The sequence below is a fragment of the Dama dama genome, chromosome 1 (genome assembly GCF_033118175.1).
Source record: "Dama dama isolate Ldn47 chromosome 1, ASM3311817v1, whole genome shotgun sequence".
NCBI classification, from domain to species: Eukaryota; Metazoa; Chordata; class Mammalia; order Artiodactyla; family Cervidae; genus Dama; species Dama dama.
In genome coordinates this window covers 74,677,206-74,702,648 of record NC_083681.1, presented here as the reverse complement: position 1 = coordinate 74,702,648, position 25,443 = coordinate 74,677,206, and the positions used below count along the sequence as shown (strand labels likewise).

Genomic DNA, 25,443 nt, shown 5'->3' with positions numbered 1-25,443 from the left:
GACTACACTATCATGGTTACCCAGGTCATTAAGATCTTTTTTGTATAGTTCCTCTGTGTATTCTTGCCATCTCTTAACTTCTTCTGCTTCTGTTAGGTCCATACCATTAATGTTCTTTATCATGACCATCCTTGCAGGAAATCTTCCCTTGATATCTTCAATTTTCTTGAAGAGATCTCTAGTCTTTTCCATTCTATTGTTTTCCTCTATTTCTTTGTATTGTTCATTGAAGAAGGCCATCTTATCTCTCCTTACTATTCTCTGGAACTCAGCATTCAGTTGGTTATATCTTTTCCTTTCTCCCTTGTCTTCCGGTTCTTTTTTCCTATTAGGTTGGTGCAAAAGTAATTTTGGTTTTGCGTTGTTGAACTTTGCCATTTGATACTGGAATACATTTTTAAATAAAGGTGGCTATGTTACACATTATTATAATGCATGTTTCTTGCTTTATGTGTTTTTGCTAATGACATTACTTGCTGTTTACGTTTATTTTAGATTATAGAAATGATGTTATAGACAAAAAGCAAATTTGAGTGACTTTTTATTGGAGTTAAAAATGGGTAGTAAAGCGAGAGAGACAACTCACAACATCAACAACGCATTTGGCCCAGGAACTGCTACGGGACATACAGTGCAGTGGTGGTTCAAGAAGTTTTGCAAAGGAGATGAGACCCTTGAAGATGAGGAGTGTAGTGGCTGGCCACTGGAAGTTGATGACCAACTGAGGACAATCATTGCAGCTGATCCTCTGACAACTGCACGAGAAGTTGCTGAAGAACTCAACACTGACCATTCTATACTCATTTGGCATTTGAAGCAAACTGGAAAAGTGAAAAAGGTTGATAAGTGGTGCCTCATGAGTTGACTGAAAATCAAAAAAAATTGTTGTTTTGAAGTGTCATCTTCTCTTATTCTAGGCAAAAACAAACAATTTCTTGATCAGATTCTGACGTGTGACAAAAAGTGGATTTTATACAGCAACCAGCGATGATCAGATCAGTTGATGGACTGATAAGCTCCAAAGCACTTTCCAAGGCCAAACTTGCGCCAAAAAAAGTCATGGTCACTGTTTGGTGGTCTGCTGTCCGTCTGATCCACTACAGCTTTCTGAATCTCAGCAAAACCATTACATCTGAGATGTATGTTCAGCAAATCAATGAGATACACCAAAAACCGCAATACCTGCACCCACTATTGGTCAACAGAATGGGCCCTATTCTTCCGCAAGACAACACCCGACCGCATGTCGCTAACCAAGACTTCAAAAGTTGAGTGAATGGGCTATGAAGTTTTACCTCATCTGCCATATTCACTTGACCTCTTGCCAACTGATTACCACTTCTTCAAGTATCTCAACAACTTTTTGCAGGGAAAATACTTCCATAACCAGCAGGAGGTAGAAAATACTTTCCCAAACCAGATCTGAAAGAGACACATGTACTCCAATGTTCATCGCAGCACTGTTTATAATAGCCAGGACATGGAAGTAACCTAGATGCCCATCAGCAGATGAATGGATAAGAAAGCTATGGTACATATACACAATGGAATATTACTCAGCCATTAAAAAGAAAACATTTGAATCAGTTCTAATGAGATGGATGAAACTGGAGCCCATTATACAGAGCAAAGTAAGCCAGAAAGATAAACACCAATACAGTATACTAACGCATATATATGGAATTTTAAAAGTTGGTTATGATAACCCTATATCCAGGACAGAAAAAGAGACACAGATGTATAGAACAGACTTTTGAACTCTGTGGGAGAAGGCGAAGGTGGGATGATCTGAGAGAATAGCATTTAAACATGTATATTATCAAGTGTGAAACAGATTGCCAGCCCAGGTTGAATGCATGAGACAAGTGCTCAGGGCTGGTGCACTGGGAAGACCCAAAGGGATGGGATTGGGGGGGGAGGTGGGAGGGGTGATCAGGATGGGGAACACATGTAAATCCATGGCTGATTCATGTCAATGTATGGCAAAAACCACTACAATATTGTAAAGTAATTAGCCTCCAACTAATAAAAATAAATGAAAAAATAAATTAAAAAAAAAAGAAATAAAATGCTTTCCAAGAGCTCGTCAAATCCTAAAGCACAGATTTTTATGCTATGGAAATGAACAAACTTATTCTCATTGGCAAAAATGCGCTGACTGAATGGTTCCTATTTTGATTAATAAGTATGTGTTTGAGCCTAGTTATAAAGATTTAAAATTCATGGTCCAAAACTGTATTTACTTTTGTACCAACCTAATATCTGTAAAGCCTCCTCAGACAACCACTTTGCCTCCTTGCATTTCTTTTTCTTTGGGATGGTTTTGGTCACTGCTTCCTGTATAATATTATGAACCCCTGTCCACAGTTCTGAGGCACTCTGTCTACCAGATCTAATCCTTTGAATTTATTCATCACTTCCACTGTATAATCATAGGGGTTGACTTTGATCATACCTGAATGGCCTAATGGTTTTCCCTACTTTCTTCAATTTAAGCCTGAATTTTGCAATAAGGAACTCATGATCTGAGCCACAATCAGCTCACAGCATTGCTTTTCTTGACTGTATAGAGCTTTTCCCTCTTCATCTGTAAAGAACATAATCAATCTGATTTTGGTATTGACCATCTGGTGATGTCCAAGTGTAGAATCATCTCTTCGGTTGTTGAAAGGGTGTTTCCTTTGACCACTGTGTTCTCTTGACAAAACTGTTAGCCTTTACCCTGCTTTATTACGTACTCCAAGGCCAAACTTACCAGTTACTCCAGGTATCTCCTGACTTCCTACTTCTGCATTTCAATTCCCTATGATGAAAAGGCCATCTTTTTTTGGTGTTAGTTCTAGAAGGTCTTGCAGGTCTTCATAGAACCGGTCAATTTCAACTTCTTTGTCATCAGTGGTTGGGGCACAGACCTGGGTTACTATGATGTTGAATGGTTTCCTTTGGAAATGAACCAAGATCATTCTGTAGTTTTTCAGGGTGTCCCCAAGTACCGTATTTTGGACTCTTGTTGATTGTGAGGGCTACTCCACTTCTTCTAAGGAATTATGGCCCACAATAGTAGATATAATGGTCATCTAAATTAAATTTACCCATTGTCATCCATTTTAGTTCACTGATTCCTAAGATGTTGATGTTCTGTCTTGCCATCTCCTGCTTGACTATGTCCAATTTACCTTGATTCATGGACCTAACATTCCAGGTTCCTATGCAATACTGTTCTTCACAGCATCGGACTTTACTTTCACTACCAGACACACCCATGACTGAGCGACGTTTCTGCTTTGGCCCAGCCACTTCATTCTTACTAGAGCTTTAAACAATTGCCCTCCACTCTTCCCAAGTAGCATGCTGGACACCTTCCGACCTAGGGGACTCATCTTCCAGTGTCATATCTTTGTGCCTTTTCATAATGTTAATGGGGTTCTCAAGGCAAAGATACTGGAGTGGAGTGGGTTGCCATTTCCTCATCCAGCGGACCACATTTTGTCAGACCCCTTCACTACAACTCGTCTGTCTTGAGTGTTGGCTTTGTATGGCATGGCTCATAGCTTCACTGAGTTACACAAGCCCCCATGCCATGACAAGACTGTGAGCCACAAAGGGGAAGGCTTTCAGGTTACCACTCAGTTTAAGTCAAGGTCATTTTGCCTCTTAACAGTCTAGTCTCTCAATTATGTAGCAAACTCCTCTGTAAACATTCAAATTTCTTTTCCCTTTCTTGTTAATATGCTGAAAGAGTAAATTCATCGGAGTTACTTAATACCTTCTTTGTTAAATTTTTTTCACCTTAGGGACATGACCCAGTTACTATGTATAATTTTGGATATTTACAAGAAGTTCTATGTGGTTCCCACCCATATAATATATTTGATTAAATTTATCAGGTGTCACCTTTCCTGAAATGGGTTAATTAGGTCAAAAGTATATTTATGAATCATAAAACTCCTACAAATACTGCTGTCCCTTCAAGCTTCATCAACACCTATTTTCCCAGACTTGCAAATACCTCATTTAATTAAGGCTTAATACATTCATCAAATAACAAAAACTATTTACTGGACCTTGATTAACAATTTCAATTTCAATTTAGCAACATTCTCTATACATCATTTTCATTTCATTAACAGAAGTTTGCTACAACCAGTAAGTCTGTCAGCTTCCCATAGTGTTTGTACAATACTAAAGTCTTTAAATAATTATCTGAAAATATAATGGATAAGCAAAATGTGGTATATACATACAATGAAATATTAGCCTGCCATAAAAAGGAAGGAAAATTTGACCATGCTACAACATGGATGAACCTTGAGGACACCATGCTAAGTGAAATAAGTCAGTCACAAAAAGACAAATATTGCAAGATTCCACTTACATGAAGTACTTAAAAGTCAAAACTTCAGAGACAGAAAGTATAATGGTGGTTTCCAGGAGCTGGGGATAAGACAGAATGGGGAGTTACTGTATAGTAGGTCAACTTTGAGTCACAAGATGAAACGTTATGAGGATGTAGAGTAGAGAAGGATGAACCACTGTGTGCACATATTTAACACTGCTGAACTGCACAATCACTAATGGTTAAGACGGTAAATTTTAGGTGACTTGTATTTTAATGCACACACAAAGATGCCATTAAATAAATAAAGTTTCCCACTGTTATGCAATGGATGTAGATAAGTACCAACATCCAAATACTAGACAGAGATTCTATAACATGGCTTAACTGCAAATAATATAATCAGCTAAGCACACTTATCTGGGTAGACAGGTTTTCCAGATCTTTTACTTATGTTCACACTGAAATGCTAATTTTAGCATTTTAAATAAATGTTTTATAAATAATAAATCTTTTAAATAAACCATTCATAGAAACCATTCATCTCATTATTTTACCAATCCTGAATTGAAAGTACAGAAATACAAAAGCTATAAAGCCAGAAAAGGAAATAACAATGAAAGATGTCAACAAAATACTGGGGAGAGGCAAACAGACTGGTTAAGGATAAATGTTTCGATGTTTCTATTTTGTTCTACTCATTTTTAAAAAACAAAGAGTGAGGAACTTAAAAAGCATACACACAGACAAGAGATAACAGCATCAAAGTCCAGCAAAGTAGGACAAACAGATAACTGTATAAGCCAAGCATAGCTGATATCCAAGCCAGCAGCAGGAGAAACCCTAAGCAAAGAAAGCTCATCTGAACCAAATAACCTGAGAAAGGCTAAGGAACTAGCTACCAGATAGCTCCTAAAGTAGGGTGGCAGATGGGGCTGAAAACAAGATTGAAAGTCCCAGAAGAAGCAGTTAGAGCCCACTCTAAACCCTTCCCCCCTAATGTCAGAAAACTGGCCTTTGGGAGGTCCTAAGGTACTGGAATAGGAAGACTCTGAGCTCACCTCCTCTCACAAGCACCAAAATTACAATTATTTATAGAATAATTATTGAGGAAAAAGACCAGAACCTACCAGAAAAGATCTTCCACAACTAAAGGTAGAAGGAATCACAAGGTGATAGGTAGGAGTGGGGAGTCCTAATATAGTCAAGACTCATGACTCTAGTTGAGGGACCTATAAACAGAAAGATTGTTACAGTATATTTTCCCTCTGAGGGAATTTCTCCAAAGAAGCCCCCAGTCTCCTGCTGAAAACAAGTTTTCAACTCCTTTCAGTGATGAATGGGCATGCAACTGTTGGATAATATGGTAAGAGTATGTTTATTCTGTAAGAAAGCATCAAATGGTCTTCCAAAGTGGCTAAACCATTTTGCATTCCAACCAGCAATGAGAGAGAATTCCTGTTGCTCCATGATCTCTCCAGCATTTGGTGCTGTCAGTGTTCTTGGATTTTGGCCATTCTAATAGGTGTGAGATGGCAACTCATTGTTATCTTAAAAGATATGTCATTTGCAAATATTTTCTCCCAGGCTGTAGCTTCTTCTTTTTAAAAAAGATGTATTTATTTATTAGATTTTTTGACTGTCCTGGGTCTTAGGTTTTGCACATGGGCTTTTTCTAGTTGCAGTGAGCAGGGGCTACTCTTCATTTTGGTGTACAGGCTTCTCATTGTGATGACTTCCCTTACTGCAGAGCACGCGCTCTGGGCGTTGAGGGCTTCAGCAGTTGTGGCTCGTGAGCTCTAGAGAGAAGGCTCAGTAGTTGTGGCTTAGGGGCTTAGCTGATTCGAGACACGTGGGAACTTCCTGGACCAGGGATCAAACCTGTGTCCCCTGAATTGGTAAATGGATTCTTAACCACTGGACCACCAGGGAAGCCCCTGTAGCTTATCTTCTAATTCTCTTAGACAACTTGAGCTTTTTTTTTTTAAAGCATATTTATATATTGAACTACTCTAACATTAAAGAGTTAAAGTTTCCTTGATTTAAGGATGAATGTTATTAGGCAAATGCCATTATTTTGAGTAACATCTCCTGGCATATTATCAATACTGCTTTCACATTTCTTTAATGCCTATTTCTATTCACAATACTCTACAAAATATTAACTTCAAAACTATTACAGAGATAACAGGATACTTTTCCTTTAACTAAAAAAAATTTTTTTTGGCTGACAAACGCTTAGCACAAACATTTTCAAGATTGATAAGTATTTAAATAACACTCTGCACCATCAAGTGTTTTTAAACTCATGTTTATCATGCAGTATGTAAATCTGGGGAACACTGAAATTAAAACTGACAATTTTACATTTGCTTCTTCCACTAACAGTGGAAGAGCAGAGATAATCTTTTCTTGCCATAGTCATTATTATATACCAAGAATTTTCGTATTTTCTCCAACACTGGTTTCAAAGGCAATTATATAATAAATGGGGGCAAAAAAAAAAATACTTCTTTGCTGTAAACTGCCAAGTAGTAAATGTATAAGAAATAAAAATTATTAGAAAAAGCACCTATTTTGCAACCACTGCAGGACTAACTGGTTCAAGCAAATCACCAGCGGATGATAAATTCATGGCTTGAAAGTGTGTCTGTCGGCAAATGGTATATTAACAGTCTTCCTGCGAATGATTACTAATTTCAGAGTCATCAGTGAACACAATCTTAATAAAGTAATCAGAGAAATATACCAACAACCAAAAAACTGACATTACATTCTCTTGATGTGATATAGTGAAAATGACCTGACACGGCGCTTTTCTAGTCAATTGTATAATCCAAATCTAACCACAAGGAAGCAATCAGATGAGCTTATATTGCAAGACAGGAACTTTTACACAATAAGGGGCTTTTACCCTTCAAAAATGTCAATCTTAATGTGAGAAAAAGTCTGAAGAACTGTTATAGAATAAAGGCAATGGAAGAGGTATGACAACTAAATGCAATGCTTGATCCCGGACTTTTTTTTTAAACTTGCTATAATGGACAGTATGAAAACTATTTGGCAACATTTGAATACTGACTATACACTACTAAAGGCACTGCATCAATATTAAATTTCTTGAATTTGATACAATTATACTTTGGTCATGTTCTTATTCTAAAGAGATACAAGAAACTTTTCTCAAGAGTCCAGGAAAAAAAAGAAATTGTGTATTACTCTGTTATACACTGTGTGATACTGACAGAGAAAAGTAAAGCAGTGTGGCCAAGAGAGAACCATATGTGAACCAAGCTGTAGAGTATATGAATGCTCACTGTTATATTTTCACAATTTTTCTGTATTTCTTTCATTTTTTAAAAAAAATTTAAATTCAGAAACAAAATTCATTCTCATCAAATGGGCTATAGTAGGGTAAAGATCATAACTAACTTTCACCCAGCATAGAAGTTTTCTATCTCCTTGTAGATCTACTGCAAATACAAGTTTTCAAACATCGGAATGACTGCTCTAGCTGTACTTCTAAGATCCCGTCACAGGATATCCTTGCCTTGAGAGTAAATGAGACAAAGAGTTTAATGCACTGCACCATGACAGACATGAGCTTGAAATCTCTGTGGAGGAGGTCTGACAGCAATATGGACTGAACTGATGTTATCAGTCGCCCCCACCACCTGCCACTACAAGCACATACAAATGCAGATAAAATATGAAAACAAAAAAGGTCTTGATACATAGCTAAACTAGAAAGATTGAAAAATTCCAGGTTCCAGAGGAAAGGTGAGTTAACGCCATAAATACAAGGGAAAACTGATGACAGGGAGCTGAGGCCTATGGGGAGCAAGCTCAGGTTCTTGTAATGAACACATGAGAACAAGACTGCAGGGGGTGGAAATTGTATCTCAAGCTTATAAGCAGGTAGAAACCTGCATAAAACCCCAGAGTCAAGTGCTCCCTGATCAGAGGCCAGAAGAACCCTAGAGAAGCAATAAACAGGTTTGCCATCTATCAGGGCAAGGTTCAGAGGCAGGGAAGTCACTATAAAACTTCAAAACCATAAGTCTACAAAGATATAAGATCCAAAATTTACATCACCTATGTGAATTGTAAGGAAACAAAAAGCCAAGAAACTAACCTAAAAACTTGTCTAGAACCACCGAAACCCCTAGAAACAGGCAGAAGAAAGTTTGAAGGAGCCCTTGAGAGAAGCTTTCACAGATCTGGATTGTTGACAGCCAGGCCACTTATAACCCTTCCCTCCAACTTTTAGCTAGATGATTTCAGAATTTAAAAACTTATGGATTACACATGGAAATAAAACACCAAGAACTCAAAAGAACAAGAAAGTGTAATAGCCTACACATCTGAGGTAGGAGATTCGGCACCTTAGGAGAAAATATGCTTATTTGTGAACTTGTTAAACATGCTGATTTAGAATGCTGAGAAAGGTGGTGGGTCAAAATTTTTTAAAGAATCACTTTATATAGCTTTTCTTAACTGAGTTGTAACTCACACACCATAAAATTCAGTGTTTTATAGTTTACAGTTCAGTGTTTCTTAGTATATTCACAAGGATGTGCAACCATCCCCACATTTTTATCATACTGCAAAGAATCCCACATCTGTTATCTGTCATTCCCCTTCTCATTCTCCTTGGCAACCACTAGTATACTTTATATCTATGGACTTGCTTATTCTGGAATTTTCTCATAAAGAAAATGTGACCTGCTTCCTTCACTTAGCATATTCTCAAGGTTCGCTCTATATTGGTGCATGTGTCAGTACATCATTCCTTTTTATGGCTGAATAATATTCCACGGAATGGACAGATTACATTGTGCTAACTGACTCATCAAGTGATGGACATTTAAGTTGCCTCCCCCTTTCAGCTATTGTGAATAATACTGCTAAGAACACTCATTGGCAAGTTTTTGTGTTAACATATGATTCTCTTGTATTTCCTCATTACTCTTTTCCCTTTTAACCCATAATAAATAACCCAGATAAAAAGGCTGTTGCTGTATTTAACTTTTTTTTTTTAATTTCCAAAAACAGTGGATAGTAGTTCTCTCAGAAAACCAATGTAGTTGTAATTAGTATGACTTCAAGCTAATTTTTTTAAGTTTTATTATGAAAGTTTTTTCACTAAAGTAAGCTTTTTAATTGAAAATATACACCCAGAGAACTGTACATATCATTAGATTGCAACCTGATAAATTTCCACAAGCCAATCCCACCAGTGCAACTGGCACACAGATAAGGCACAGCATCAGCACCCAAGACTCACCGAGTGTCTCCTTTTAGGCACTCAGCTCCCAACAGAAGCCACTGTTCTTACTCAGTCACCAGATTGGCTTTACCTGTTTTAAAATTTCATATAAATGGTTTTGTCTGATTTATTTCATTTACTATTAACATTATATTTGTGAGCATCATTGCTAATAGTTGCTTATAGCTGTAGTTCACTTGTGTGTGAAAAATTTCAAACATCATTCAGCTTCAACAGTGTTGAATAAGGTGGGCCCTTAGCCTCTGACAAAAGCAAAGGCAATTTCTTGCTAAAAGAAAATTATGTTATCCTAGCCCACAAATTATCTCTATAATTTTTCATATACAATTTCTGGCATACGTTAAAGTGCATTAGGCACTCACGGAGACAAACACGAATGACCAAAATCCAAAAGACATTAGAAACATTAACTGCTACCAACACAGACCTCAAAATTACTATGCAGTATGTTCAATTAAATGAAGGACAAAATTGAGAATTTGGATAAAGAACAAAAATCTATAAAAAGAACCAAACAGAAATTCTAGAACTAAAAAATAAAACGCTAATTTAAGAACTCAATGGTTGAGTCTAATAGCAAATCAGATCAGCAGAAGACAGAAACATTGAAAGGAAATATAGACTGAAAGAAAATATCCAGAACAAAGCATAGAGAGACAAAAGGATGGGAGATACGGAAAAGTGTATGAGAGATACGGAGTAACCACAAACTTTGGGGATACTTTTGAGTGTGAAAGGGCACTATTTAAGGTGTTTAGTTATATCATGACAGTAGGTACAAAATGATACGTGAGGTTATCTAAGATACTGAGGACACAGGGAAAGGTCTAGCATATGTGTAACTGGAATCCCAGAGGGGAGAGGAAAAAGAAAAGGGGAGAAGCAAATTAGGAACTATATAGCTGAGAATTTTCATGTAAAGAGATAAAGTAAAATAAATTAGGTAAGTACAATCAGTCCAGATTAGTAGGGAGACATAAAAGTGGGCAAAAGAGACTAACAGTATATCAGCAGGGAGTCAATGGAAATTCTTCTACAGGTAACAATTTAAGGACATTAATCTGACTACAGTAATTACTTCCATAATCCAGATGAGAGTTGGTGATAACACTGGATTAAGGTGAGGCAGTCAATAAAGAAAGGAAGAGGCCAATAATTTCAAAGCAACAGCTGAATAATTTGGCATGACACCATACAAAAATGATCCCAGATAATATCTCTAGCCCTTACAACTGGGAAAAGTTAACACTGATCACTGAAAAAATAACTTCTATGTTTTATAATTTTTAACATAGAGTTTTTGTTTTGATTTTATTAAAAAATTTTTTTTTAGGCTGCTCGGTGTGGCATGAGGGATCTCAGTTCAAGGGACACCATAAGTTGATCATGTTCTTGACCATCTAAAAAATTTTCTTTCCAAGCAAACTAGAAACATAATAAAAAGTTAACTATGTATACATTAGAAAGATTTTTATAACAAATATTGAAATAAAAACCAGTTACAAATGATCCAGAAATTAACAAAATGAAGAATACATGACAACAAATGAGAAGTCAGAAGAAAATTTACAGCCTTAAATGCATTTATAACTAAAAAAACAAAAGCCTCAAATAAGTATTCAATTTAAGAAACCAGAGTAAAATAAACCAACAGAAAATAGGAGGTGGGAATAAAGATAAAAGCTGTGTCTGATTAATTATGAACAATTTAAAAACTAGTCTAAAGAATAAATAAGGCCAATATTTGATTTCTTGAAAAATCCAACAGAAATAGATTAAAGGATAAAAACCCCCTTAAGCTCATACTTAAAACAAGACTTATAAACCTCTACAAGTATTTCTCAATATAATATCTTCTAATGACCTAATAGCTGTGGGCAATACAGAAGGAATGTGAGGGTGCGGACAAACCTTAAGCCTGAAAGGTATAATATGATTTTTAACTTACTTTCTTTTATATTTGTATGAATCAAAAGTCGAAAATGAAAGCAGTATTTTCCAAAACAAGAATACTGGGTTATAACTTCTATAAATTCCTTTTTTTTAATTTATATAATACTTTTAAATGTTATTTATTTATAATTGGAGGACAATTTATTTATTTTTAATTGGAGAATAATTGCTTTACAATGTTGTGTTGGTTTCTGCCATAAAACAACATGAATCAGCCATAGGTATACACATGTCCCTTCCCTCTTGAACCTCCCCCTCCCACCTCCCACTCCATCCCACCTCTCAGGTCATCACAGAGCACCAGGCCCCTCCCACTCCATCCCACCTCTCAGGTCATCACAGAGCACCAGGCTAAGCTGTCTGTCTGTGTTATGCAGCAACTTTCCATTATCTATCTATTTTACACATGGTAATGCCTATATTTCAACACTACTCTCTCAATTCATCCGGGTCCTCCCCTCACTGTATTCATAAGTCTGTTCTCGATGTCTAAGCCTCTCTTTCTGCCCTGCAAACAGGTTCATCAGTACCACTTTTCTACACTCCATTTATATACATTAATACATATTTGTTTTTCTGACTTATTTCACTCTGTATAACAGGCTCCAGGTTCATTCACCTCACTAGAACTAACTCAGATTAATTCCTTTTTATGGCTAAGTAATATTCCATTGTATATATGTACCACAACTACTTAATCCACTCATCTGTTGGTGGACATCTAGGCTTATAAACTATTTACCTTTACTTTTACTAAGTTACTATTGACAGATTAACTATTCAATGTTAATTTAGTTGTTTTTCTATGTAATGGTGATTCACAATCTTATCCTTTCTCTTATTAATTTTTTTGGGCTGTGTCAGGGCATGCAGGATCTTAGTTTCCTGACTAGGGATGAAACCCATGCCCCCTGCAGTGGAAGCTCAGTCTTAACCACTGGACCACCTGGGAAATTCCCTCTTATCCTCTTATCCCATCGCTTGTAACCAAGGGCATATGGGGGACACCACCAGGGCAAAAACAAATTTCTGGTGCCACTTACTCTGGCATTTCGGGGATTTTGCTAGTAAACTGGCCCACATTTACTCTACAGTTTAAAACAATTTAAAACTAATTTTAAGTCCTTTTAAGGGATTTAAAATCCTTTTAAGATTTAAAACCTAAATTTTTCAGTTTCTTTTTTTTTTTTTTTTTGTCTGTCTGCTGCATGGCATGAGGGATCTTAGTTCCTCCACTAGGGACAGAACCCATGGCTCCTACAGGGGAAGTTCAGAGTCCTAACCACTGGACTGCTAGACAATTCCCAAGAAATCTTTCTCTATTTCCCTTGGTCACAGAGGACTAGCTAGCCTTCTTTGTATTCTCCCTGGCTACACTGCCTTTATACCGTCAGTGACTACTTGCCGTTTTTATTGTTGTCTATGATTTAACAAAGAGGAGGCAAAGATCAAAACCCCATGAACCCTCTCCTCTATTAAATCCATGCAAGAAAAGATGGTGCCCTATGGAAATTCACCTTATTCTATTCATCACCAAAAATTGGAAATTACTTCTAAATCATCCACACATAAAGTTTAGGTAAGCTTTTTCCAAGAATAAACTTTTAGTATACATATTTTAAGACTCTCAAGTCAACAAACATGTCAAAAGAGTCTTAAACAATATGGTAATTCAAATATTACCTGAATAGCTTGTATTTCTTATCAGTGAGTTACTGTACCTTTTTTCCATTAAAAAACACTTAAGTTGAATAATAAAGGGTCATAACTGAGGAATTTTTTAGGTGTACTCTTCATTCTCTGTGATCTAAGCGGTGCTTCAACCATAGTGTTATGATGTCATTTTCATCTCTTCTATAATAAAGTAAAAAGTGTTTAAAAAGTAAAATAAATACTTAAAAATAAAGTTTTAGGGATTTCCAGGTATAACTAAGATTAAATAAATTCCCTGCAGATAAAAATTTCAAAATTTTTTAACTTCCACTACAACTGGAACAAAATGTAACTGCAGAACATCAGTAATGAACCTTATCAAGTGAAAGCAATAAGTTCTACAGTGGTTGCATTTTCTGATTAAAATTATCTTTGAAAACTCACTCATGTATAATTAGGTCTTTGGAAGCTCAATATTAATGTCTTAGGCTTCTTTTTGCATTTAGACTATGGACACTCTGTTCTGGGTCATGGAGGTCATAAGCTAAGGCAGTTGGGTAGAGGCAAGCAGCTAAGACAATGGAAAAAAAGAGATTATTGCCCTCTACCTCCATACAGTACAATCCTAGGATGTGTATATAGTAAGACTGAACTGTGTCCAGCTGATTCCTAGGCTGTAAATAAAAAAAAAAAAATGTAATTTGGGTCGTTTAATAGCTGCAGACCTGCAGTTTTTGCAGATCTTAATAACAACCCAAGGAAAAAAATACAAATATACAATAGGAACTGTTAGGTATAAGTACAGTAGTTGCAACTTTCATGAAATGTAAATCTCAAAAGTTGCCAAAGCAGTCATAACTTTAGACCCAAAGGGGTACAATTTGAAAACAGCAAGAGAATTAACCACACACATTCTACTGTACAGATCAGTATATATGACACTTGCTTCAGCACTTATTCATCGTCCACTAGGTATTAAAAATACTAACTCAGGATTCCATTTCACAAGCATTTAACAAGACTTCTGCTCAGCTGAAAAATGCAGTTGAAAGAAACAAAGAAAAACTTATAATTTAGTTGGAGCCACAATATTCACACATTTTTTGAAAAGGTCTAACACATAAAACAACACACAACAACCTGAGGCTAATTTAGTGTAAAGAAAGGATCTGTTGCTTCTTATTATATTATTGCACATCTCCCATTGAAGGTGTTCAATAAATTCTACCACCTTAGGAGATGACTTTTAAACTTATTTAATTATAATGAAAAAATAGGTACTTTTGTTTCTCACATATTCAGTTAGTTCGTATCTCCCCCCAACCCCACCGCCCCACCTTCCACCCCTTTCTCTCTGGCTGTGGGATGGCCAGAAGAGGAAGAAATACTAAAAGTGAAACGCTACCTCAATTGATCAGCAAAACTTGGTAAATAACTGACTGGGAATGTGAAAACTGAGATAAGTTAGTGATGAATCCCAAGAAGGTGCTTGGCCACTTACCCAGAGATTTATTTAATGAGAATGGATCGCAGGTTTCCACAGGTCGTTCCACTGCCAGTAAGAGAGTCGTGAACCTTGGGTCCCTTTTTTCACTAGTCAACAGTCTCCCTCACCTACACGCGGAGTACATATTTGGCACTCAACAAATCTTGATTGACTGAAAACCTATGTTTTCATACTGGTACCCAACCACAGAGGTATGGCCCCACAAGTTCCCTCCAGAAAAGCCTTACGATTTAACCCAAAGAACTGAGAAAGCAGTCAAAAGCTCTGGGGATCTTGGTAAGGACTGGGAATGATCAAGGGCTAATGGGGCCTACAATGACCGGACTTCCCAAAGAAAGCTCAGGGGACTGACCTACAGCTAGCAGGCTTTGGCTTCGCCAGGAGATACCCGACAGGCCGCAGGCCGCAGACCGCAGATCCATAGCCTCCCACCCGGGGGCGCTGAGAGACCCGGGGGGGGGGGGGTGGCATTTCCTCCTCAAGTTAGTACCTGTGAAGCTGCGACACAGAGTGTGGCTCGGGGCTCTCATTACGGAGGCCGGGGCCTGGGGCCGGCCAGCTGCGCCTCCTGGCTGAGGGCTCCGCGCTCCGGAGCTGCAGTGACAGCACGGGTCGCAGATAATACCTCACACCTCGGGAGCCTCGTGGCTCGCAGGCCCCGGGAGTTTCGTTCCCAAGACTGCGCGAGTCGTCGCACTCACGTCTACAAGGCGCTCTTCAAGGCTTCCCTCACAGCTCAAGCGATCACTCCTGCCTTAAGCCCAGCCACTGGTCGCTTCCCGGTGCCGCCATCGTCAGTGTTTGTTTTCATCCGCTTCGGTGACGGCCGGGGGAGGAAGAGGGCTACGGGGGAAGTACAGCTACCTAACATCAGTCGCACTTTCGCCACAAAGTGGATGCCCTACTTAATCTTCTTCCTCTTTGATGTGCCCGTAAAAACTGGTTTCCTTACCATACAAATCTGACTCCCCAATCTCTTCAAGCGTCTGAGAAAAGAAAGGCGTAAACAGAGGCGAGGGGAGGAGGGGTTGGAAGAGCGCGAAAGTTTGGGCCTTGTGTGGAATGTGCGCTAACGAATCGCAGGTCGCGGCGGCGGCGGCAGTGAGGACGCGGCTTGGGGCGGGCGCTGACGCGAAGGGGCGGGGCCTATACTGAGCGCCGTGGCGGCTTGTCTTCGGCCGCCGGTTCCGGAGGCGGGCCCGGTGGATGGGTGGGGAGTGTGACGGGTAACCTGGCAGCCGCGGAGAGGTGGGTGAGCGGCCTCGCTGACTTGGGCCGGGACCATCACACTTTCATATCCACTTCTAAGTCAGCTTTTCAAAGCCTTTGAGGTGGAGTCGCCTGTCAGCCCCTAGCTCTCCCAGCCTCCTCTTCTGTGCCTTCCTTCCCACTTGCCTGGTCTTCTCTGCTTCCTAGCCCTCAGCCCCACGACTTGGGTTTCTTGGGGTGAGGGGAAAGCCTTTTGTTAAGAGCACGTAATCTGCCTCGACAAGCCTGGGTCGTGGGCGGGTTTTTTTTTTTTTTTTTTTTGCCCCTTCCCTGTTAGACCGGTTTGAAGCCCCCCCCCCCCCCCCCGCCCCGCGTCTCTTTACCCCTTACTTATCCTGTGGAGCCAGAGAGGTTTGTGTCATGAATCCCGCCGTGACTAATCTCTGTCCTGAGTAGTTATGACTTCTGTCAGCTGCTTCGTGGCCTGTCTACTTAGGAGCAGACCTCTTACTTTGTGAATAATTATGCCATCACCTCCATTAACCTTTTGCTCTTCCCAGTTCAAGTTGTGGTGGTTCAGTCGCTAAGTCATGTCCAACTCTTGTGACCCCATGGACTGTAGCCTGCCAGGCTTCTCTGTCCATAGGATTCTCCAGGCAAGAATACTGGAGTGGGTTGCCAGTTCCTTCTCCAGAGGATCTTACCAACCCAGGAATTGAACCTGGGTCTCCTACGTTGCAGGCAGATTCTTTACCAACTGAGCTAGGAGGGAAGCAGTTCAAGAGCCAGGCAGGCACTAAATGAGCCACCAATACTCAACTCCCATTCTCCTCCAAGCCAAAGCAAGCCCGTCCTGTGGTCATGAGTTAGTGGAGAAAAACCCAGAGTTACAGTTACAGCACCTTTTGCTTGAACAAAATGGGAATTTGAGAAAAGAATCTGTCGTGGCCTTTGAATCACTTTAAAGTCTTTTGTGGATTTCTAACGTCTTGATTTTGTTGTTGTTGTTGTTGTTTAACCTTTACAGAGAGAAGATTATAAATACCGCAGCCACTTAAATGAAGGTTAGCCGTTGAATTCTGACACTTCCTTAAAATACTTTCTTTCATCAGCATCTTCACTGGGAAGAGTTCAGGAAAAGTAGCAGAGGGAAAGAGACAACATTTACATGTACCATGGCTATACCAATAACAGTACTTGACTGTGATCTCTTGCTATATGGCCGAGGTCACCGGACATTGGACCGCTTTAAGCTGGATGATGTGACAGATGAATACTTGATGTCCATGTATGGGTTTCCACGACAGTTCATTTATTACTTGGTGGAGCTCTTGGGGGCAAGCCTTTCTAGACCTACTCAGAGATCCAGGGCTATTAGCCCAGAGACACAGATCCTTGCAGCACTGGGCTTCTATACCTCAGGTTCCTTCCAGACTCGGATGGGAGACGCTATTGGAATCAGTCAGGCATCTATGAGTCGATGTGTTGCCAACGTCACCGAAGCGCTTGTGGAAAGAGCTTCACAGTTCATCCACTTTCCAGCTGATGAAGCCTCTGTGCAGGCTCTAAAGGATGAATTCTACGGGTTGGCAGGGATACCAGGGGTCATAGGGGTAGTTGACTGTATGCATGTAGCAATCAAGGCACCAAATGCTGAAGACCTTTCCTATGTGAACCGTAAAGGTCTTCATTCTTTAAATTGCCTGATGGTGTGTGACATCAGAGGGGCACTGATGACTGTGGAGACAAGCTGGCCAGGAAGCCTCCAAGACTGTGTTGTGCTACAGCAGTCTTCTCTGAGCAGTCAGTTTGAAGCTGGGATGCACAAAGAGAGCTGGCTTCTTGGTAAGTCTGAGGTATAAATGCTTCATTCTGTAGATAGTGAAAAGATACTTGGGAAAAAAAAAAAAGGAGAAGATGCTTGGGACAGTAGGATGAACTATGGAGGTCTATAGACTTGAGTCTCAGTCCTGTTCTCTTTTCAACACGACCTCGGATGATAACTCTCTGAGCCTTAATTTTTTTTAAATCAACATTTAAAAGACACTTATTAACATGAAGAAATATTTATTTATTTGGCTGTGTGGGGTCTTTTGTGTGTGTGTGGGGGGGGGGTCGTAGTTGGGGCACACAGGCTCTTCCTTGCAGTGTGAGGGCTTCTCTAGGCACAGGGCCTTCTCTGGAGTTGCTGCACATGGGCTTAGCTGCCCCTCTGCACGTGAGATCTTAGTTTCTGGACCAGGGATCGAGCCTGAGTTCCCAGCATTGGAAGGTGGATTCTTAACCACTGGACCACCAGGGAAGCCCCAAAAGACACTTACTAACATTTAAAAACATATGATTTGACTCAGTTCTTCTAAGAATTTGTCTTGGAGGTACATGTTCAGAAATACGTAAGACAAAATTACACACAGGAACTTGCATCACAACAGTATTTTGTAGTCACAAACAACAGTAGCAGCAACAACAACAACAAAAATTCCCCTTAAATAAAGCCAAAGTACTTATCAGTGCAGATACAATTGAGCCTTAACTTTTTAGAGTTTATTTGGCTGCACCAGTCTTAGTTGCAGTACATGGAATCTTTGTTGAGGCGTGTGGGATCTAGTTGCCTGACCAGGGATTGAACCTGGGTCCTGTGCATTGGGAGCATGGAGTGTTAACCCCTGGACCACCAGGGAAGTCCCAGAGCCTTCATTTTTATCATCTGTAAAATAGTGAAAGTAATGTTAAGGGCAGTAATATCTATTGTTAGGGTTAGGGAATATATATGGAAGTTCACTCTGAAGTATTGTGCAAATGTATTCTTTTTGCCATCGGTGACTGTCACCATGATGTCTATAGGAAAATGATAGTAGACAGTGCATTTACACAGTTCTTATGGAAACTCACTTCATAGATCTGCCTGCCTAAGTGCCCTCAGAAAGCCAGGCTTAATGATCTGAGTAGAACAAGAACCCATTCAGTACGAAGCAGTGCAAACCAATGTGACTGTAGGGCTGAGAGGAATACAGTTAGTTAGCACTGATGAAACCCTCAAGCCTGGCAGCTTTCTTTTTTGTTTTATTTTTAAAACACTGCTTTTTTCTGAGCAACAAGACAGGGGTTATCTTGTATACAACATATGTAAGAGGTAAAGGAGCACATTAAGCATCAGAAGACCTCCCTTTTAAGACCATGAATCTTAACCTGGTTTATTAAGGCCAGTCTGCACTGCACATGCTCATTACACAGAGTTTCACATGTAATGGATGCTCAGGAATTTTTTTTTCTTTAATGTGCTTACTGACAGTTAAAGAAAAACCTCCACTTGGGACTTTCCCAGAAGTCCAGTGGTTAAGATTCTGTGCTTCCAGTGTGTGGGATTCAGGTTTGATCCCTGGTCGGAGAAATAAGATCCCACATGCCTGACAAGGTGGTCAAAAGAAGAAAAAGAACCCTTCCCCCCTTCCAGGTGAAAAGAGACTACTGTCACACTGACTGGTTTAGAGCTGCCAGGGCACCGTGGTGACATCTTGGGACTTAACTGATTTTCTTCAGGTTGCTCCTACACACTGTTGTCAGTACATCACCTTCTCATTACCCTACTGGCTGTTTGTCTTAATCCTGCCTTTTGCCTACTCTGAATTTTTAAATTCTATTTTCATACAACTCGTACTAAGAAGAGAAGGAAAGACTGTGCAAATGTCTCATCCTGCTTCTTCTTCCACAGCTGGGGAAGTACTTGGGTTCCAAGCTGATTTCTTATGACATCACCTGGGTACCCTAACTCTAAAGCCAGCTAGAAATGACTGAGCACTTCCAAGTTAGTCAGGCAATCTTGTAAGTACTTTGCCTTGGATTATCTCACTTAATCCTTATAAAAACTTGTAAGGAGTTATATACTAATGTCAGCATTTTCACAGAAGAGGAAATTAAGGCAGAGAACATCTGTGCCAGTTGTGTTTATTTTTTTAGAATGAATCATATGAGGAGTTACTCTATTTGACAGATTGTGTTTTTGCTAGGACTTCGAGGTCATGGACCAATTACTGATTTTCTTTTCCTTCATAATTGGGGACCCCAGATTCAGTTGGAATTATGGCTTAAAGTAGTTTTTTAGTTGTTTACAGGACATAGTTGAAAATAAGAAAAAATTTGGACAAATTTTTATGTATTTTTCTGATTCCCCTATTGACAGAAATGGAAACATTGCAACCACACTTAGCAAATGTTTATTAAGGCCAGTTTTGGTACCAGGCCACATGCTAGACACTAATGATGCAAGGAAGGTATACCCACAGAAGTTCATGATATGGAAATTAATTCCTTTAGTATCCTCAGTTCTAACACGGACCCTTTGAAAAGCTTCCATGAGCTGTAACAGGCGAACTAGTTTGAAAACATGTGAACTAGTGTAGTGTTTCACAAATTTTCCAGATCAAAAAGAGTTATCTGGGGAATTTTTAAAATGTATTTATTTATTTTTGACTGCGTCAAGTCTTAGTTGAGGCACAGGGCACATGGGCTCTACTCTAGTGGTGGAGTGTGGGCTCCAGAGTACCGGCTGAGTAGTAACAGTGCACAGGCTGCCCCTCAGCATGTGGGATCTTAGTTCCATGACCAGGGATCGAACCCTTATCCCCTGCATTGCAAGGTGAATTCTTAGCCACTGGACCACCAGGGAAGTCCCCTGTCTGGGAAATTTGTTTAAAATAAAGGGACCCACTTCAAACTTCAGAAATGAGATTCTTCAAGAAAAGAATCTGATCATCATTTTTAACAGATGCCCCAAATTATTTGTAATGAATAGATATTTGGAAAACACTGGTCTGGACATGTAGGGAAAACTGGCAGGATTCTGAGGAATGACGAGATGTTAAAAAAAAAAAAGATAAGATGACTGATTGTATCTTAAGTACACCATCAGATTTGTAGAGTGGTTCTTTGCTAAACCTAGAACTAGCTGTGATTTCCCCTTGGGTTTTTTGTTTGTTTGTTTTTTGAGCATATTTTCACCTTGGGTGTCATCCCTTCACGTCCTCATTCTTGTCTGCCCCTTCAGAGGGCAACAGCTAATTCCTCTTCTCTAAATGTACCTGTTCCTACATACAATTCAGCCTGAGTTATTCCTTCAGCTCTTGACCTAGTCCTGTTAAGCAGCTTCGGGTAAGCTCTGCCAGAATGTCTCTTGGATGACTGATCATATAAGCAATTATAATCTGTTTAGCAATTCTGATCCTAATCCCCTCCTGAGTGTCTGTCTTTCTGGATTATAACCAGTTAGTGGTGATGGTGTGTTTTATAAAAGTTCACCACTAACTAGCTGGTCTTGTATGTTTACCCAATTAAAGCTCATACTGTTTCTTAGAGTGACATTTAACAAATATTTAGCATCTCTGTGTTTTCACATTCATCTTTTTATTTATTTGTTGTCCACGAGGCATGTGGGATCTTAGTGCCCTGACCAGAGATCAAACCCACACTCCTTGGAAACACAGCCTTGGAAACACAGAGTCCTAACCACTGGACTGCCAGGGAAGTCTCTCGACATCCATCTTAAATTTTTTTAAATTGTCTCTTGCAGTATTATACCATTGTTTTAGTGACTCTGAGTCTGACATTATTAGCATTTAGTTGACTAGCTCCTTCCTCTTCCTGTGCCTGACAGATCATAGGATGGCCGACATATATTTTTATTTTCTCATTTATAAAATGAGTTCAGTAACATCTGCCTGGCAGAGCTGGGATTGGAAAAGAGATAATATGATGCCTACTACATAGTAGGTATTCAGTGTCATAGATATTATTTTCATTATGACTTACAACATCAGTTTCTTATATACAGTATTTAGTAGGGACAAGTTCAATTAAAGAAGGTTGTACTTAGGAAAAAAGTCAGCTAAATATACAATTTGAAAATATTTGATATCTTAGATACTTAAAGTTAATCCAGGGGCTTCCCTGGTGGCTCAGTGGTAAAGAAATCCAGCTGCCAACGCAGGAAACATGGGTTTGATCCCTAACAAGGAAAATTGCACACGCCACAGAGCAACTAAACCCGCATGACACAAGTATTGAGCCAATGCCCTAGAGCCCTGGAACCACAACTGCTGAAGCCCTTGTGCCTAGAGCCAGGGCTTCGCAACAAGAGAAGCCACTGCAATGAGAAGCTCATAGGCCACAACTAGAGAGTAGCCTCTGCTCACCAGGCCTAGACAAAGCTGGCGCACAGCAATGAGGACCCAGTGCAGCCATAAATAAATAAAAAAGCTAATACAGTGTTATATGTCAATATCTCAGTAATGTTTTTAGTTAAAAAACTGCATTTAAAGTTAACCCAGTTCTTGGAAATGTAAGCGCCTAAAAGAAAAGAGTTCTATATATTTGGAACAGTGCCTAGCACTCTCTGAACAGTCCATAACTATTTACTGAAATTGATGGTGGGTGAGGAACACAGCAATTATGCAAACTGGTATTCCTTAGGTCTATTTGTTTCAAAATTCTAAGGGTTTGTTCTTCTATCTGAGGCATTTCACCTTCCAAATTTAGTGAATCAAGACAATTAAATATTGTAGAAACATTGTGCTATTGTAATGGGACACTGCACACCAGTTTTGTTTTTAGTGCTTCCCAGGATCGTTGATATAGAAGTCATTTAAAGGAAATGCCTTGTGCTTATTATTTTAATTGACTTCTGATTTTATCTCCCTATCCCTGACTGTTACTATTTGCATCATTATATTTATGCTTCCTTGTTAATGTGAAATTCTACCAGTTCCTCTGTTACAAAGGTGTGGTTCTAATGAGTATAATTTCTAGACTGGCAGAACACCTGAGTTCTGATCTCTGCTGGCACTTTTATTCTTCTTAGCACTGGAAGAATGAATGATTATTGTCTATAAAATCCTCTGAAATCCCCTAGTAGTGCCTTCAGACCTGACATTTTAATGGTAGAGTTAGAGATTTTTTTTCCCTCACAAATGTTTCGAGGTCTTCTGGCAGAACTTCCTATTTCTCTCTTGCACTCTTGCTCTTTAGAGATTTTATTTTATTTTAAAATATTTATTTATTTATTTGGCTGCTCTGGGTCTTAGTTGCAGCTCGGGGGATCTTTAGTTGTGGCATACAAACTCTTAGTTGTGGCATGTGGGATCTAGTTCCCTGACCAAGGATTGAACTCGGGCCCCCTGCATTGGGAATGCAGCGTCTTAGTCACTGGACCACCAGGGAAGTCCCTGGAGATTTTAAAGACTGGCTTGCTATGTGATAATTTCTACTAACTTTTTATTAAAGAACAATATCTCTGAAGTTAGAAAATCCTGGAATTGCCTGGCAGTCCAATGGTTAGGACTCCGTGCTTCTGCTGCTGGGGGCCCAGGTTCAATCTCTGGTAGGGGAACTAGGATCTCGTAAGCCACATATCACGGCCAAAAAAAGAAAAAAAGAATTTTAAAGAATTTCATTTGCTCTAGTGCTTTCATCTCCATCCCACATTCCATCAGACTTAGCTTTCTTTGGCCATGTCAGCTTTTTTTCCCTGTTGGTTTTAACCGAGGGTATTCCCAGCCAAGACGCCTGTCTTTCTGCTCATGACATGAGCATGCCTTCTCTATGCCACAGCATTTCCCTCTCTGTTTCCCTGCTCTGCTTTGGCTCCAGAAACAGTTACATATTCTTGTCCATTCTCTGTATATGCACCTGGATTTTTTTTTTTTTTTTTGTATTCTAGTTATAAACCTGTGATTTCTCTGGGCCTTCCCCACAGGTGACAGTTCCTTCTTTCTCCGCACCTGGCTAATGACCCCACTTCACATTCCTGAAACTCCAGCTGAATATCGCTATAACATGGCCCATTCCGCAACTCACAGTGTGATTGAGAAGACCTTCCGAACGCTCTGCTCCCGATTCCGCTGCCTGGATGGATCCAAGGGTGCACTGCAATACTCCCCGGAGAAGTCCAGCCACATCATCCTGGCCTGCTGCGTCCTCCACAACATCTCCCTGGAGCACGGGATGGATGTGTGGTCCTCTCCAGTGACTGGCCCTGTGGAACAGCCCCCCGAGGAGGAGTATGAGCACATGGAGTCCTTGGACCTGGAGGCTGATCGCGTCCGCCAAGAGCTGGTGCTCACTCACTTCAGCTAATGTGGAAGGTGGGGAGGAGGGAGGCTTTCCAGGAGCTGTGATGAACTTCCCCTCTCAGCACCCCCTCCACAGTCCCATCGTCTAGCATGACTGAGTGTGTGGACACTTGTCACAAACTGATATACAATCTGCGTGTTTTAGAAGGGTTTGGTCAACACCAGAATATCTTGATTCATTTGCAGATTTATTAAGTAAACAGAAACCCCCAAGACCAACAGTTCCCTGCTATGCACTGAACACCAGGTTAGCACCATTCACTCATTTGAAAGTTCCTTGGTTGTAGACATTTATATCATGCTTACAGAATCAAAGAGGAAAACAGCATCTAGCCAGACAGAATGCTTTGTTTGTTGCAGTTATCTAGAGATTTCAAAAGAAAGCAATATTTGTCCTGAATTATTTGAATAGTATTTTTAGCTTTTCTAATTTCCTACCTATGTAGACATAATCTGAGGCAAGCGTGAAGAGTGAATTTCAGCTGGGGAGTGGTCTTCTGACAAAAGTAAATGGCTATTAATCTGAGTTTGCAGTGTGCATTTTTAAGAGGATGTGAGGGACAGTCTGAAACCTCCAACTTAATCTGTCTGCAGTAATTGAGCTGACTTGGACCTAGCTCCCAGGGAGAACATCTGGACTCCAATCTCCTACTTCCAACCCTGAGTAGGCGCTAAAGGCTAAATGGGTTTAGGAATTCAATCAGCTTAAAAAAGACAAGTCAAATAGAGATAAAACAGAAAGCTTACACTTTTGCAGAGGGTCTAAAGACCCTGATAGATGGATGGGCAAAGGAGATTCACCCAGGTTTAGACAGTTCCCATCTAAATGGATCACATTTCTTATGGTCAGGATGTTAGAACGTCCGTTTGGCCATTCTGCTTTGAGATTCCTTGTTCAAAAGGAAAGTTTAGGGAATAAAGGCGTGAAAGTATTAAGAAAAAAAGAGAGGTCAAAGGGATATAATTTCTTGGTTTGAAATTAATTTTGAAGTTAGATCTACTTGAATATCTTGTGTGCAAAGTGATGGACAGAATTTCTCAGGAAATAAATAATCCCCCACCAAGTCTTATTCTAAAATTATACTGATATAAAAATAACCCGATTGGAATAATGAAAGTGTGAATTAGGTTCACACATTGGTGCCTTTGTCAGGACGAAAAAGACTTTCCTGAGGTTTGTTTTGTTCCCGGTTTCTCAGCTACTCACCATGTGATCGCTCTGAATTGTCCTCTTGGATCTTTTCCTACCTGCCTCTGGCAGTGTTAATCTGGTGATTTTCAAAGTAAAGAAATGAACAGCTGATGACAGAGAAGAAATTTGGAAATAAATCGAGGCTGACTCATCCTCAAGATTAAAAACAATTATGGATTA

At 39.7% G+C, this 25,443-nt stretch overlaps 2 protein-coding genes across 8 annotated transcripts in view; one reads left to right on the top strand and one right to left on the bottom strand.

The window, feature by feature from the left end:
• The window catches only part of ATG13 (autophagy related 13), a 46,041-nt gene extending 30,445 nt beyond the window's left edge, over nucleotides 1-15,596 (bottom strand). The window contains exons 1-3 of one of the 7 annotated variants that reach the window (XM_061152909.1): nucleotides 15,230-15,595; nucleotides 14,734-14,846; nucleotides 13,301-13,433 (exon numbers count right to left, since the gene is read on the bottom strand). The gene's annotated coding sequence lies outside the window, so the exon portion shown is untranslated. Of the gene's footprint in view, nucleotides 1-4,375; nucleotides 4,435-9,623; nucleotides 9,697-13,300; nucleotides 13,434-14,733; nucleotides 14,847-15,229 lie in introns of all 7 variants that reach the window. The other 6 variants (XM_061152917.1, XM_061152944.1, XM_061152891.1 and 3 more) reach the window with 6 other exon arrangements.
• Nucleotides 15,597-15,866: 270 nt separating this feature from the next.
• On the top strand, nucleotides 15,867-25,443 carry HARBI1 (harbinger transposase derived 1). The gene is made up of 3 exons (XM_061152958.1): nucleotides 15,867-15,987; nucleotides 16,976-17,793; nucleotides 23,696-25,443. Exons 2-3 carry the CDS (start codon nucleotides 17,124-17,126, stop codon nucleotides 24,073-24,075), a joined length of 1,050 nt encoding a protein of 349 aa, XP_061008941.1. The 5' UTR covers nucleotides 15,867-15,987; nucleotides 16,976-17,123; the 3' UTR covers nucleotides 24,076-25,443.

Excerpts from the sequence above, each read along its gene's own strand:
- HARBI1 (XM_061152958.1), top strand. The coding sequence starts at position 17,124 with ATGGCTATACCAATAACAGTACTTGACTGTGATCTCTTGCTATATGGC. Across the intron at positions 17,794-23,695 it reads CAAAGAGAGCTGGCTTCTTG|GTGACAGTTCCTTCTTTCTC; the intron begins GTAAGTCTGAGG and ends CCTTCCCCACAG.